The sequence below is a fragment of the Chelmon rostratus genome, chromosome 8 (genome assembly GCF_017976325.1).
Source record: "Chelmon rostratus isolate fCheRos1 chromosome 8, fCheRos1.pri, whole genome shotgun sequence".
Classification (NCBI taxonomy): domain Eukaryota; kingdom Metazoa; phylum Chordata; class Actinopteri; order Chaetodontiformes; family Chaetodontidae; genus Chelmon; species Chelmon rostratus.
In genome coordinates this window covers 24,219,794-24,234,935 of record NC_055665.1, presented here as the reverse complement: position 1 = coordinate 24,234,935, position 15,142 = coordinate 24,219,794, and the positions used below count along the sequence as shown (strand labels likewise).

The following is a 15,142-nucleotide window of genomic DNA, read 5'->3' as shown; positions in this document are numbered from 1 at the left end:
CAGCAGTCACACTGCCATTACGATCACTTCCACTGTGCTTAATGTGACAGACAGAACACTTGCCGGGAGATTTTGGTCCATTTTAAACCCAAAGTTTTGAAACTAGCGACAGTTAGTTCCGTTGATTTGGTAATTCTGACTGTCTCTGCAAAGGCGACTTGATCAACTGCTTCACTGATGACATTCACACCCAGTAATATTCACATACACGCAGCCAACATTAGCAGCACAGTTCCCCCACAGCACAATCATTACCAGAACACTCAGCGTCCTGTACTCCGGATATACGCATTTTATGTTTCCCATTCATTTGGCCTAGACTGTTCTCTACCTCTATAGCAGACTGCTCCCATTGAAATAAGGTGAAAATAAATTTCCACTAGTGCAAAATAACTTCTCTCTTTGAGAGCAATAAGAAAACAAAGATGAACAAAAAAATAGATATTTGACACATAAGATCATATAGAAAGAATAATCGAGTGGCACTGATAATAAATTATATCACGACAAAAAAGGTTTCAGACTATTTTCACCCACTTCAGTCTGAGAGAACTAAGGCTGATTTGCTGCAGTATGCGAGTCTGCATGCGTACGCACATCACATCTACACACACACTGACAGGTTACCTATGAATGGGACCCACAATATTAAAGTTTAGGACAGAGGGAGGAATCATTTGCTTTGTTAAATGGACTGCAGGTCATCAGGGTGGAATGACCTTGATGTTACAGAATGAAGGAGGCATCAGTCTGACTGCTGACTCCATCTAGTGGTCTAACATACAAATTACAGCTGTTTACTTATACCAAAATTAATGACTCGAAGCTCCATGTTCACCAAAAACAAAGTGCAAGCAAATAATTACTAAATGGAGAGAAACAAGGATGCTAACAGGTAAATGAAACAGGCACAGATCTGCTTGTCTCTCCTTCTGATTTAGTACATGTACATGTCGGGTTGTGGTCTGATGGAGACATCACGTCTTGATACGGATTCTTCCCACATACAGTAGCATACAGGAAATGACATGAGGATCAATCTGCCACGGTCTGGCGCTCGGTGTCATCTGTGTTTCCTCTCCAGCACACGGATGGTTAACAGCTGAGACACAGCAGCTGTTCCTTTTAGCCACATGATCAATCTCCACCTGTTCGAATGGGCTTGTGCGTTAAGACACATGGCAGAGTGGTGATTAGTTGCATCGTTTCATAGCAAGTGAAGTGCCACCTGTCTTGTCTACAACACTCCTCTCCGCACTTTTCATGAGATGAGATGTTTCCTCTGTGTTCACCTTTCACAACACCAGCTTCTCTATCTTGGGACGAGACAAATAAGGCAAAGAGAAACTGCCACGGGGACAGTTCTGACGTTACAGGAGGGGACAAACCATACAGTAGCATGTGTATGATGCGGTCCAGTTTGTATGCTCTGCATATTAATACCCAGTCTGTCCATCAGGAGGGTGTATCATTCGGAGTATTATGAGTGGAGGAGCTGGAGTTGTTTCCTCAGCTGTGAGAGCTGTTGTCTGGCAACCTGTCCACACTGTCTGATTTATCAAGCTAACCGAGACAACTTTTCCCGCCTCCTATCAGTCTCAATCTGTCAGCCAATCACGGCCATTCTCAGGTCAAACCTCCAGGTCGGGCATCAACTCCTCCTTAAGCTGAATGTCATTGTCAGATCCCGTGCCCACGTCCGAGTCAAAGAGCGAGTGGTCGGAGTCGGGGGTGTGTGTGTGCGTGTGTCCGGCTGAGTGGCTGCTGGCGTCGCTGTCGTCCAGAGTGTCAGTCCTGGAGAAGAGGCCAAAGTCCAGCAGGCCTGTAGGGGAGCCGCCGCCGCTGCTCTCACTGTCTCCGTCATAATAAAGATCCTCCACCTCCACAAACCACTCGGGCCAAAATCTCCTCCGCATCCGCTCGCAGAACATGGCCAGGTTGATCAACTCTCCTGTAAAGACATCACACACAGCAACATGCACAAGATTTTACGGGTACAGTGAAAACCAGCAGGAGGTATCATTGGTGCTTACTGACATGTGGAGTCTGATACAGATGAAGACAATACAGCTGAGATACTTTGTGAGACATATTTGGTGTAATCCCTTCATCATGAGCCCTTTCATCATTAATTATAAATCAAAACGACAACATCTTCATTTGTGACATTGCAAGCTGTCATTTTGCTCTATGAAAAGATAAGAGACTCAAGTGTTTCCTACTCTGTGCAAGACGTGAAAGCAACAATCAAAGCCTGTGTCAGCAACAATGCATGGCAGAAGAATATTGCTGCCATCTAGTGGCATGAACGGATTAATACAACTATGACAAACTGTGAGAAACTGTGAATGACAAAGAGATTAATGTTTACAGGGTAATAACAAAGATCAAACTAAAAAAAAACAGTTACTACAGTAAAAAAATCCATGATTGAATTCATGTGTCAATTCCTTTAGCTTGTTATTAGAATATTCAGTTTCACTCATGTCTGAGTACTTCACTGATGCGCTGACCTTTGATGAGTTGCTCTGGTCGTGTCCCAGGCAGAGTCCACATAGCCTGGGCTAGATGCCCAAACACTGTAGCATCTAATGTTGACATCTTAGAGCCCATAAAGTACTTCTTATCTCCTACAGGACAGAGAATAAACAGCAACGTGAAGCTTTGATGCAGAGACATTTCCACCATTTTTTAGATATTAATGAAACAAATATGGAAATAAACATGCTAATGATGGTTAACTGCAATAAAACCCATTTATTACAAGCCCAAATAATAACTATCTGCTATATGCATCACCCTCTCAGATGAAGTCCAGTTCAACACCACCCATCATTCAGCTGATTTGAAAGTGGATGTTGTGTAATGCCACCAAAAGTGGATCCTGTTCTAGTAATTTTTAAGTTGAAGTGATGTTGTTAAATGAAGTTTTTCATATAATCTAATTTCCTACCACTTACACCTGAAGTAGCAGAAGCTGCATCTTTACTTACGTTTAACTATTTTAACCATGTATACATCACCACTACTAACAGGTACTTCACCTGTTAAACCTATTAACACCATTAATTTTAACTAATTATTTCTTAACTCTGTCCATAGTTTTGGCTAATCATTTCAAATGTTTATTCTCCCACAGCTCGCTATTTAAATTAGATAGTGTATAATTTTTTTTTTTAGCTAGCTTTTTAGCTTTTAGCTAACTACCGAACCCGTTTAACCACTAAATTTAGCTCATTATTTCTTTTTTTTAACTTATATTTTATTGATTTTCTCATTTAAACAACACAATACATATAGAACATAGTGTCAGTAAAATTACTATCAGTCTTCATGCTGTTTTTTGTAGACAGTCCATTTTTCCCATCTGCTTTCGCATAATGATTGTTGCAGTTTTATGATATGTGTGAGTCTCTCCATAACGTGTATCTCATCAATGATCTCCATCCAGTTCCTCCAAGTAGGGGGGTCTTCTTTATGCCATTTCCTTGTGATGGCTTTCTTGGAAGCCGCAAGTAAAATCTTAATCAGATACCAGCCTCTGTCTTGGATGTTTTCTCGAGTTGTAACATTTACCAAGTATAGTGCAATGCATGTTTTAGGCAGCTCATAGCCTAATATCTTTTTCATCTCTTTCCACACATCATTCCAGTATCTTGTTATTTTGGTACAATACCAAACAATATGTGTGTGACCCTCATTCTGTTCCCCACACAGTCTCCAGCAGAGTTGTTGTACAGGTGATCGTCCCTTTTTCATTTTCGGTGTGATGAAAAATCTCACAATGTTTTTCCAGCAAAATTCTTTCCATATTCTGGAATAACTGGTTGTTTGCTGTGTTTTAATTATATTATACCACATCTCGTCAGTTATTCCTGCCTTTAGTTCTTTCTCCCACTTATCTCTCATGTACACAGTTGAAGTGTTTGCTACCGTACCTTGGTACAATTCAGATATTACTCTTCCAAATTTGCCCTTGTGTGCATTACATAGAGTCACAATCACTTTATTTGGTTCACCTGGGAGGTCTGGCTTTATTTCTTTATTAAAATAGTCTCTGACCTGTAAATACATGTAAAAATCTTGATGCTCTAATCCATATTTCCTTCTTAATTTAGGAAATTAGCTCATTATTTCAACTGTTTATCCATAACTTTTAGCTAACTTCACCTGTTTATCCATTCATTTAGTTATATTTTTCAACTGTTGGCTAATTATTGAAAATGTTTATTCTCCCATAGCTATTTAACCCATTTTCTGTACACATTCCTTGTAGCCATCTCACCTTTTTAATCATTAACTCTAGTTTAATATTTCAGCTGCTTCTCCATAACTTTAGCTAGCTGTTCGAGCCATTTAGCCTTTAATTTTAGCGAACTATTTCAACCACGTATCCATGACTTTGAGCTTAGTAAGTCACCTGTTTATCCATTAATTTTAGCTAACGATTACAAATGTTTATCCTCTCTTAGCTAACTAGTTGACAACTTAATCTTATCCGTCTAACTATTTCAGCTTCTCTGCTAGCTTGCTAACTAGCCTTCATGCACTCTCAGTGGCAGCAGCTAACTTTGCGGTGTCACAGCACAGATGTGGATATTTTCCTCCTAAATTAATATGTGGATATAATTTTTTTTAAATCAATTTTTTTGAGCAGCTACACAATCCGTCCATGTATCCTTGCTAACTGCAGAAGCACCCCTGCTTGGGGATCACTTTCCCCATTGTTTTGCACAGTAACACGCGCCTTCAGCGCTGAAATCTATCATACAACATTTTATTTATGTTAATGTGACAGAGTGCAGTGAAACATTGTGTTGTAACTTATGCTAAATCAATGATCTCCTGCCCCCCCATCCCGTAAGATGACACACTTCAAAATAAGATAATTTCGTCTCGGAGCTGGAGCAGCCGCACTTCTGGCAGCGTCAGCACATTTTAGAGTCGCACCTCTGGCACACTGAAAGAGAAGCTGCCTGCTTTCAGAAAGCACTGATGCCTCCACTCTGGGAACGACTTTCCGTTTTACAACAGCCGTTGAAACGGCACAAACAGATCGATGCGAATTACTTTTCTTTCCAGCATCTTTGTTTCCACCTGAACTCTCTGATATTGTATCGCTATGGCTTCACATGCTTCATTCATCTTTAGTATGCTGCAAGGAAATTAAACATATTTACATGCAGCTTAATTCCATTACACATACACAACGTTTAGTTTCTATTCTGCTTTTTCATCCAAGGATACAGTGTATTATTGAGCATATGTACTGTGAAATAATTCTTCAGGGTCTATAAGTCATTTAACACTAATGCTTCATTAGACCGCATTAGCCTGCCAGAGCCATCCAACAATTTGCACGTTGGTCATTAGGCCTGCCAATGCCATCGCAAATTATCTTGATACAGCTGTACAGATACACTTCAACACCATTCACGTCTGGCTGAACACACTAACTTTTGGGCTGTCACTGCTGCCTCCTTCTGATTTTACAGAAAAACAACAAAAGCAAGTGTTCTGTAAAAGACGTCAGATTTCTCCACAACTATCCATCAAACTGAGTTTATGAATACATTTGAGGAAACAAAACACAACTCTTCCTATCATGACAATGGATTTCTAGTAACAAATGCATGCAGGCATTCACACACACACACACACACACACACACACACACACACACACACACACACACACACACAGTCCTCTTCCTACCCAGCAGCGTGGCCAGTGTCCTCATGTCCTTCTCCATCAGTGCGTAGACCTCCTCCTTGGAGAAGCGTCCGATGCCGTGGCCGTACATCTCCCTGCGCACCATGCTGCTGTTCAGGTGGCTCAGCAGCCACTTCAGGGTGTCGCTCAGAGGGCCGCTCATCGCCAGAAGCTTCTGCGTTTCCTCCAGGTTGTCCACCCACTGACAGTAGGCTATCGTCCTGAGAGAAGGCACACGGCAGACAACATCAAAAGGCTGCGACTGGTTGTTCCACTATGAAGATTCAATATAAAAATTCACTATAACTTTGCAATTTAGGCTCTTAGACTCCAGAGATCTGTTGTGTTGTTACTCTAATAATATGCAACTTCTCCATGAAATCACATTCAAATTTATGGTGGGAAAGAATCATTTTTATGGGCAAACAAAACAACATTTACACAGCAAAAGGCTGGTAAAAAACAGTCTGTTTCTAAACGGACAAAGGGTTATCACACTGAACACAATCTCACAAGGGATCCACTGAAGGAAGCGGCTGCGACCAAACGTGCTACCCCTTCTACTAGCCTCAGCGAGCCTCTTCATCATACACAGCACAGAATTACAGAGGTTTTTAATGTCTGACAGGACATGCTGTCTGTTCTCTGCCCGTTGGGTCCTCACAAACTGCATTAGATGAAGTATTTCTACAAAATGTATTCATCAACAGCTCTAATCCAAGGCTATTTTTAGCAACACGTGATGAGAGGCCATCATTTCAGGATACCAAAAGATATTCCTTCACCAGCATGTAACTCCCTTACCAGCAACTCCAGTTCTGAGACAAAAAGAAGCAACTGAGCTCGTTGTGAATGGACTGAACAGGATGCACAGTAGTGTCAGCAATAATGTTCTCACCAGAGATTCAGCCCGTGTCCCGCTTTGTGTCTATTGACAATTAACCTCGTCCTAATCAATAAAAGTGGACTGCCACATCCGACCCACTGCCCATTTATCAGCTCTACTGCTCTCAACTCGCTGCCAGGAGACAGCAGCACATATTCAGCCCTTCAATCTGTCAGGCTGCTGTTACGTCCCTGAGGAAATGCTCGGAGTCTATCGCCGCCTCTCATACAGAAATAGGTTAGAGGAGAAAAGGTGACCGTGCACACAAGCAAGAAATTCCGCTACAGATTAGGACTAAGAACTCTTGAACAAAGCACTCACTTAATGCTGCATCACACTGATTCAGATTCCCTCTTGCTTGTGTTGGAATTAAAAAAGGAAACCTGGGCGGCTACATCCTGATGTCAAGCAGAGATTTGTCTCACAGCAGCGCACAGAAAGATGTGGTGTGAACTCAAATCCCTATCTCCACTTCCACTGTTCTGCATCTCCTCTTTTGAGACCATGAAAGATTTACTCAAAGAAACCGACAAGAGACAATTGTTTTAGCTGAATTATCTCATTCAACAACAGTGACTGTCTGGTGTTTGGTGCGTTCACTGTCGACTCTGCCCTGTCGATGTTGTTCCAGGAAAGATGCTTGTGCGTGTAGACGCTAACAAGATTAAGCTGCTGCATCCTCACACACTTGCACTTTCACCTTGTTGGAAATACAGACCGAGCCTCTCGCTCAGCTCGTCTGAAAGCCTGGAAGCTTCATGTCATAATTCTGCTGGTAGTGGCTAACCCACGATCCGTGATACGACAGTGAAGGAGCCCCAGTCTCCAGCCTGCGGTCCTCTGGGTCGCTCTGGCAGACTGGTCGCTCAATATGAATTCAATTAAAGCATCTGGCCGACTTTACAGCTGGTAGTGGTGACTTCACATCGGCCACACCCTACTTCCTGTAATATTATCTGACACGCCAAGATGCTGTCCTGTTTGGATACTTCACACAAAAATAAACAGAAATCACACATAGCATATTAACACATCAAATTAAGATTTTGTCAGTCGATTATTACACCTAACAATACACGTACAGCAAACGATGTTTCTGAATACCTTTTATATGAGCAATAGTCAATGCAATAACTTCATTAATACTTTATCAGCACTGCCTAGATTGATAGCTCCGATTGTAGCGAGGCTGGTGCGTTGAGCAGCAGCCGTTATTATGCAAATTCAGATACGCCGACTGGTCTCGCCGTGCCGTTTCCATCACGCACTGGATCTCCTGCACTGCAGAGGAAATGAATAGGATCTGTCGAACGGATGCAGTGTGTCTGTATCATAACAACATCAAAAAAAAAAAAAAATCCGGCTCTTTAGCTGCTACATGCTTCCCTGTGTTCACCAGCCGGCTGCTAACGCTGTCTGTCTGCTGTGTGGTGCCGGACAGGCAGCGCCCAGTGGATTTATCAAAGATCTCTCACTGAAAACAGCTGCCTGCTGCTGCTAGAAGCAAGACTGATGAGAGAAAAACAAAAACAGGAAACTAAAATCGGCTAAAAAGTTACACAGAACTGAATGCAACTGCTGATGGGTGATAATTCTGTGGACTCGTCAAACGAGCCATTCTCATTACACAGAGGCATTTGATCCATTGTTGGCAGAAAAAATGCTGATTTTTAGAAACATGATAGATTTTTTTGAAGGTGCAGTTTGTCTATTAACTCCAACAAGCTAGTAACTGAAGTGACTGGTTTGATAGTAGTGGTGGATAAAGCATAGTTCCTCAGATTCCCGTCATATTATTTTTATTGCAGCATCAGTCAGAAGGGCTGGTGGGAAACCGTGTGTTTATGACCTCACCATCAGCTGCTGCTGCCGCCTGTAGCTCTGAGGACCTTAAGAGAGCAACGAGCCGCCACGCTGCCCTTCCCTGACATAAATAATTCAATCAATTGGTCTATATGTGGTCTAAACGTGGCACAGGGTGGGTGGAGGAGCAGAGAAAGGAGGATGCTGGTCACATGAACGACCTCTAAGGCTTTGGAGAAGTGTTAGAAAATCTCACATCTATATTCTACCCAATTACAGCATTTCTAAACACATTCTCCTGTGAGGTTAGTCATGTCACATCCACCTTTATCCACACTCTTTGTTAGCAGGTGAAAGCTTTAAATGGTCTGAATGTGAGGACTGAGAGGTTGGTTCAAAATGTGTCCCGGCATTATTAAATAGAGGAGAGTAGGCCACATCGCACTGGGTCAGACAGATCAGTGTGTGTGTGTGTGTGTGTGAGGGGGGGGTGGATAGTGAAAGATGGATAGAGCTTTTAGGTAATGGAAAACACTCGGAGCCTCTCTGGGCGTGGGAGGAGTGGAAAACGATTTCCTAGCAGCAGCGTGGTTCTCACCCAGAGGTACTGGAGTGACTCACCACAGCGAAGGACGGCTGATAACACAATGTTAACGGCGAGGACAGATTCAGCCTGGGCCGGAAGGCTGCGTAAATAATGCTTAAATAAGAATATGAAAATAAAGATCTAAGACTCAGCAAGTCTTTTTTTAGCTGGTAAAATCAGTGTGACATTGTTTTTCAATTAGATCCCTGTGGGTGGTTCCTGATACAGCTTAACATTGAGCTTATGTGTTATAATATGTATTTAAATGTGAATATGTACATTTAAATATACATATGCAAGTCAATATATGCAGAATTTTATCCCTCAAGCAACCGTTAGATCAAATTACAGAAAAGTCAAAGTATTCAGCCTTTAAAATCAGCTTCACGTTGCTTAATAATTGGATTTTTCCACTGAAATCACTGGAGACCAGAACGAGGCTGCAGCCGCCGGCTGGAACTTACCAGTAGAGGTGCTCCTCAACCATTTTGGTGACGGCTCGGGACACGGCTCGCTCCTGCGGCGTGAGGTTCTTGTTGAGGTTGACGCCCAGCTTCTCCTCCAGGAAGTCCACGATGAACTCGGACCCCGACGCCTGCTCGTGGTTGTACTCCATCCAGGGCATCTTACCCTGCGGCGACAGCTTCCCATCGAAGTAGTTCTGCAGAGGTAAACGGCTCTGCGTGAGAACATGTACGACATGTGCTAATCTTGTCCCTTGTCGATAGAGATATCTGTCTCTTAACAATGGAAGAAGTGGGTAGATGAGCAGCCATGGCTGAGGACACACTATTACAGACTGTCAGCTACAGAAACTCCAGCTTCACCAACAGAGAAAAGACAGTGCAGGCTGTTAAAGCAGCTGGGGGTCTCTGGGAGGTGTAGTTCAGAAGCACCACAGCGAGAAAGCCCGCTGAAGCAGCCCCGAGGCGGTCTGCTGGGCCTCACCTGGTAGGGCAGATCCACCATGCGCAGGTACGTCTCTATTTTGAGGCAGAAGGGCGAGAGGCTGGGCACGCCATTCTTTGGCCTGGAGAACTGATGGAGGATGATGGCGTCTTTAGAGTCCAACTCCTGCTCCTTCCTGCACAGAGAGCACAGATGGAGACAACACCACCTTCAGTAAATAAACAGCGTCTGCTGACGCTTGTGCTCGCAGGTCACTTTGCAATGCCACCTTAAATAAAAAGACATTCATGAGACAATAATATTTGCTTCTGTTGATTTATTTGAGTTGCAAAAGCACCTCCCTCAGCTTTGTGCTGCGATGGATTGTCTCACGCTGTAGATGTTGTGTTTCATGCTTTTCAGGAACCTTTTTTTCTGAGCTTTCGGAATATCTTTAACCACATTCAAATGTTGAATGTGGCAGAGAGCGACCGGTGTTACGACCTGTGACACAAACACCGAACACAGCTCAGCTTCCAGACAGGAAGCAGGACTCGCTGTTCAGACTCAGGCTCTAACAAACCTTCCCCAGAGAAAAGGGTCACACCTGTAGTTTATAATAGCCGGGTGGGTCCCTGCGGCTCTTTAAACACTCCCGCCAACATGCACACGTTTATTTTCAGCACCCATGCTGGCCTTCAGTTCATTAACTTTCAAACAATAGCTTTGTGCAGACCTACATTCTGTTGTCCTGGTTGAACTCCACAAAGAAAAAAAGCACTCTGTAAGTCTGCAACGCTCAGTCATATGTAAATGATTTCCTATGTGTACTTGTTTATGTCTAGTTAGTTTATGTAAGCAAAATGACACCAGAAACCAAAGGTGTACTACGAACAGCTCGTGTTTTTATGGCAGACTGTCCTCTGAAATGAGTCGAGCTGCTGATACTGAACTTCTGCATCAGTATCACGGCTGAGCTGAGTGGCTTTAAGAGCTTTGGTCAGGATAGAGATTAAATGAGTCATCACACAGCTCCAGGTCTAATCAAACAAGCTGCTGGACATTTCCCATCCCTCAGCTACAGTCCCACTGTGTGCCAAACAATTAGGAACTGTTCTACTGTCCTCGTCTCTGCTGTGAATGTGAGGTCCTGTTGTCTCTGGAACAGCTGTGCCCATACACATATGTACTGTATTATTATGACCAAGCCATAAATGCACGTGGTGCATAATGTCTGATAGCTTTGCACGCTACTAAAGCAGCCAGTTAAGGAGAAATACGCTCATGATGCATAACGTCAAACCTGACAGTCTCTGTTCCTCACCACGTTATTCATACAACACACAGGAAGTGGTAAGAGGACACTTTCTAAACTGGCATTAGCTTCGTTTTGCAGGCAGTCAGACGGACCCTGTCTGGTCCGTTCAGCATCTCTTTTATCACAAGCTCTTCAAGTCTGAATAATTTAATACAACTGTAAAGGGGGTTGGCAGCATGTACTCTGCTTTTTATTTAACATTATTTCATGAATAATATAATCATTGCCAGTTTATTAGGCACAGCAAGCTAAAAATGTTGCAGTCTAATACAACGGGCCTGCAATAAACCCTGCTTCCCTGAACGCTGAGGTTGGCTGCAGTAAATGACACAGTACTGTTTGGGTTTGTTTTATTCTGTATACTAAAGATGTGAGTGGTGTTGTATGTATTTTGTACACTGCACAACCCTCCCATCCCACACTGCTCTGTCTGAGTTTTTCTTGTTGTTGTTTTGCTCAGAGGAGGTCTAACAGGGACACGCTTCCTTATTAGTGTTATAACATTTTGTCTTGGTCTTTTCTGTATTTTGTCATCTTCATCGGATGCAAAAGGCAGTTTTTGCACATTGAGCAGTGGGATCGGTCAGTCACAGAGGAGGTAAAGCCAGAGTCAACAAAGCACAGAGGCTGTTTGTTTGTTTGGTTGGGTTAGAGGCTGTTTTTCTCATGACTGTCAGCTGATATGTAGGCTCAATAACAGAATCCATACAATCCAGTTCAGCTGAAAACCACCACAAACTATATCCCACATCATCATCATCATCATCATCAAGCTGAATCAAAGCCTCTCAGCTGAAACTAATCATAACCTTCATGAGGGGAGGATTTATTATGAGACTGCATTCGTTCAGTTTGGTGTGTCTAATAAAGTGGCACCTGAGTGTGAGGACAGCATGGACACCATCGTGTCTCTGTCCACAGTCATGCGGTGCTGAAACTGGTCCAAGTCAAACCAAGACCTCCGTCCCGTGCACCCCGTCCTCCGTGAGGGATCTCTCATGGGGGGGGGGACACGGGGACCAGAGGCCGACTGCAGCGGCAGAGCTGCTGCCAGTGCCGACACACACATCACATGGCAGGAGCAGATGATGCCGGCAGGCTGCGGGCTCCAGCCTCAGTAGCCTGCACGTGATACGACAGCAGCGTTTCTGCACGAAATGCAAGGTTGCACAGATTAGGACGGGGGAGGGGGAGTGAAAGCAGACTCCACCGGGCCACTGTTACAGGATGTACTTCCTCCCCGGCACTGGCCTGGCCCAAAATAATCCCCCCACCGACAGGCACGCACTACCCGCTCTGCACATTGTCCCGAGTTAATCACGATTACACGACAGGGCCCGATCACACCCGCCTCAGCCGCCTCCATCACAAGGTGCAGCTGAGGATGTAGGCTCTCTCTTGTGTATCTCACCGCAGAGTTCACTAAAGGTCGCCCTGACTCCGCAGCGCCCGAGGAGCGCTTCATTTACACACGCTCAGGTGCCCACGGCACACGAGCGGACGCGTGACTCCTTTATTTATTTGATTTTTTTTCCACCCCTGCCTCCATCTAGCGCCGTGTCCTTGGGAGGAGGAAAACAAGGACTGAAACCTCAGCAACCACCGCGAGATCTGCGCAGCAATCGCATCCTATGGAAGGACTCCCATGTCCGTTCATGGTCTTATCACCTCCCGCTCCAATGACAGCCATCACTCAGCGGGATGAGAAACTGTCAGAGCCGCAGCTGGAGGGATACGTGAAAAAGAAAGTGTCCCTACCTGATGGCGAGCAGTTCGTGCAGTAGGTAGGCTGCAGCAGCCAGCAGGGCCCCCCCGGTGATGTACAGGGTCTTCTTCCACCAGGAGTCCGAGCCCAGAACCGACATGATGCCTCCGTAGTCCTGCAAAGGGAAGGCGATGATATAGCCATACAAAGACTGCTGCTGCTCGGAGGCGCACAGTCCGAGCGGCAGGCTGTGATTCCGCCCGAGTTCAACCACGCACGGCCGGGAAGAGGCGAAGCCAGCAGCCCAGTACATCCTCCCTCCCTCGGTTACAGCCGCCCCGCGTCCTCCCTGCTGCAGTCCCCGTTAGGCTTCATCTAACCGCCCGGCGGGTTGTCTACGGCATGGCGGCGGTGTGGCTAACTGTCCTCCAGAACATCATCAGAGTAAACATCTCGACTCCCACTCCCCAGGACGACGCTCAGCGGCGCCCAGCTCGCTTTCCTTTGCGGGTTTTAGGGAATGCTGTCAAGCTGCCTGCTCAGAAATACAACGGCCGGACTTCCGGTCACACCGTTTAAAAATAAATGTCGCTGTTGGGGGTGGAGTTGTAATGCTATTTTGATGACTGTACAATACTACCAATCATATTGACACTTCACACTGCTTCAGTCTCACTTTCTGTAAATAATCTAAACACTTCAAGTCTGCAGAACAAGTGAAACCAAGGCCCATGCTGCAGCCGTCCACTGCAAGTGTCGGGACCCCAGCAAACGCAGCTTCTTCCAACAGCTGCACATTAACTTCTACAGCAACTTCAATATTTTTCAATGTCGGTAGCACTGCAACTAACTATTATTCAACTGACCAGTTAATCAGCCAATTATTTTCCAGATTAATCATTTTGTCTGTCAGATTTTCAAATCGTCAGCTAAAAAAGTGACGCATTCAAATCAAAAGTCAAAGCAGCAGATCATCACATGTGAGAAGCTGGGACCACATACCGTTGGGTAGATTGCTTGAGAAATGGCTCACTCGATTATAATACGTTGTTGCTGATTAATTTTCCTCTGGTCAACTAAATAACTCAGCTATAAAAAATGAGAAATGCTGTTTGCTTATTCTAACAGGCTCCAGCAACCAGGTTCAGTGCTCCAAATAGCCTTCATGCTTTCGGCCATGTGTATTACACAGCTTGTGCTGACTATCTATATTGTTCCATACTTCTGCAGCTCCTTCACAGAGCTTTGGTTATATATTGTTGGTCTCTACAAACATGCTATTATATTTGAGCATGAAAGCTCATTCTTGACCATGGGAATGTGACAGGACGGAAGAAAAAGGAGGAGATGGGGGAGTTCACGCAAAGACTAATAACTAATGGCCACTATGTTAAGATTCTTTTTTCTTGTCGTTTGACAAATATTGTAAGATTGTCATGTTATAAGTTTACATTTACATCGGCTTGATCATTAATAATAACCAACTAACCAAGGTAAAAAGGTGCGGGCGGTTTGAAAAAAAAAAAAAAATACCGTTTAACATCTTCATGCTTTTATTTTCAAGGTGAGCTCGGGCGAACATCCGGTGTCACGTGCCAAACTGTGGCAGCTTGACGCAGATGGCCTATTGTCTGCTCCGGTGGAGGAGCCACCCCGCCCTGACGAGCCTCCCGCATCCCAGAGAGAGCACTGGCTCACCCGACGAGCGCGCAGCCTATTGGCCAGGACCGCCACATGACGACAGGTAGCTGTATGATGTTCATATGAAACACACAAGTGTGCATGAGATGAGGAGGCTTCAGAGACCATCTTCTCCTCCTCCAGGACACGCGCCCAGGTTCATGTGTTTACCTTTGTAGGCTTTAAACTGAGAGAAATATGTACAGGTAAAAACCTTTAAAAAAAAAAAAGTAAAGTGTTGTTGTAAAATGGTTGTGATCGTGTTTAATTATACTTCATATGCTCAGTAAAAACTACGCAAACAAGAAAACTCGATCCGCGTGTTACCGCTCCGTCAAAGCTGGTCCCGGATCACCTGTTATTGTTCTGGACTGAGCTCCTCACAAGCAGACAGCATGTTCCTGACAGGCAGGACGGAGACTTACTCACTCTGGAACAGCCGCGGAAGTGAAGGAAGACGTTCATCTCGACTGCTGGATGCAGCGGGCGTCTGCTGGGTCTGCTGGTCGTGCATGCTGTGAGGAGGACGTGGTCAACTTGGAGAAAAGCAGATTTCGTCAGTGA

The 15,142-nt window shown here is 44.5% G+C and overlaps 1 protein-coding gene across 1 annotated transcript; it reads right to left on the bottom strand.

Annotated features, from left to right (window-relative positions):
* Window positions 1-1,311: 1,311 nt before the first annotated feature.
* Window positions 1,312-13,211, bottom strand: faxcb (failed axon connections homolog, metaxin like GST domain containing b). Its single transcript, XM_041943224.1, has 6 exons — window positions 12,952-13,211; window positions 9,936-10,071; window positions 9,452-9,648; window positions 5,716-5,933; window positions 2,514-2,630; window positions 1,312-1,951 (listed from the first exon to the last, which is right to left on the bottom strand). Exons 1-6 carry the CDS (start codon window positions 13,209-13,211, stop codon window positions 1,632-1,634), a joined length of 1,248 nt encoding a protein of 415 aa, XP_041799158.1. The 3' UTR covers window positions 1,312-1,631.
* Window positions 13,212-15,142: the final 1,931 nt, after the last annotated feature.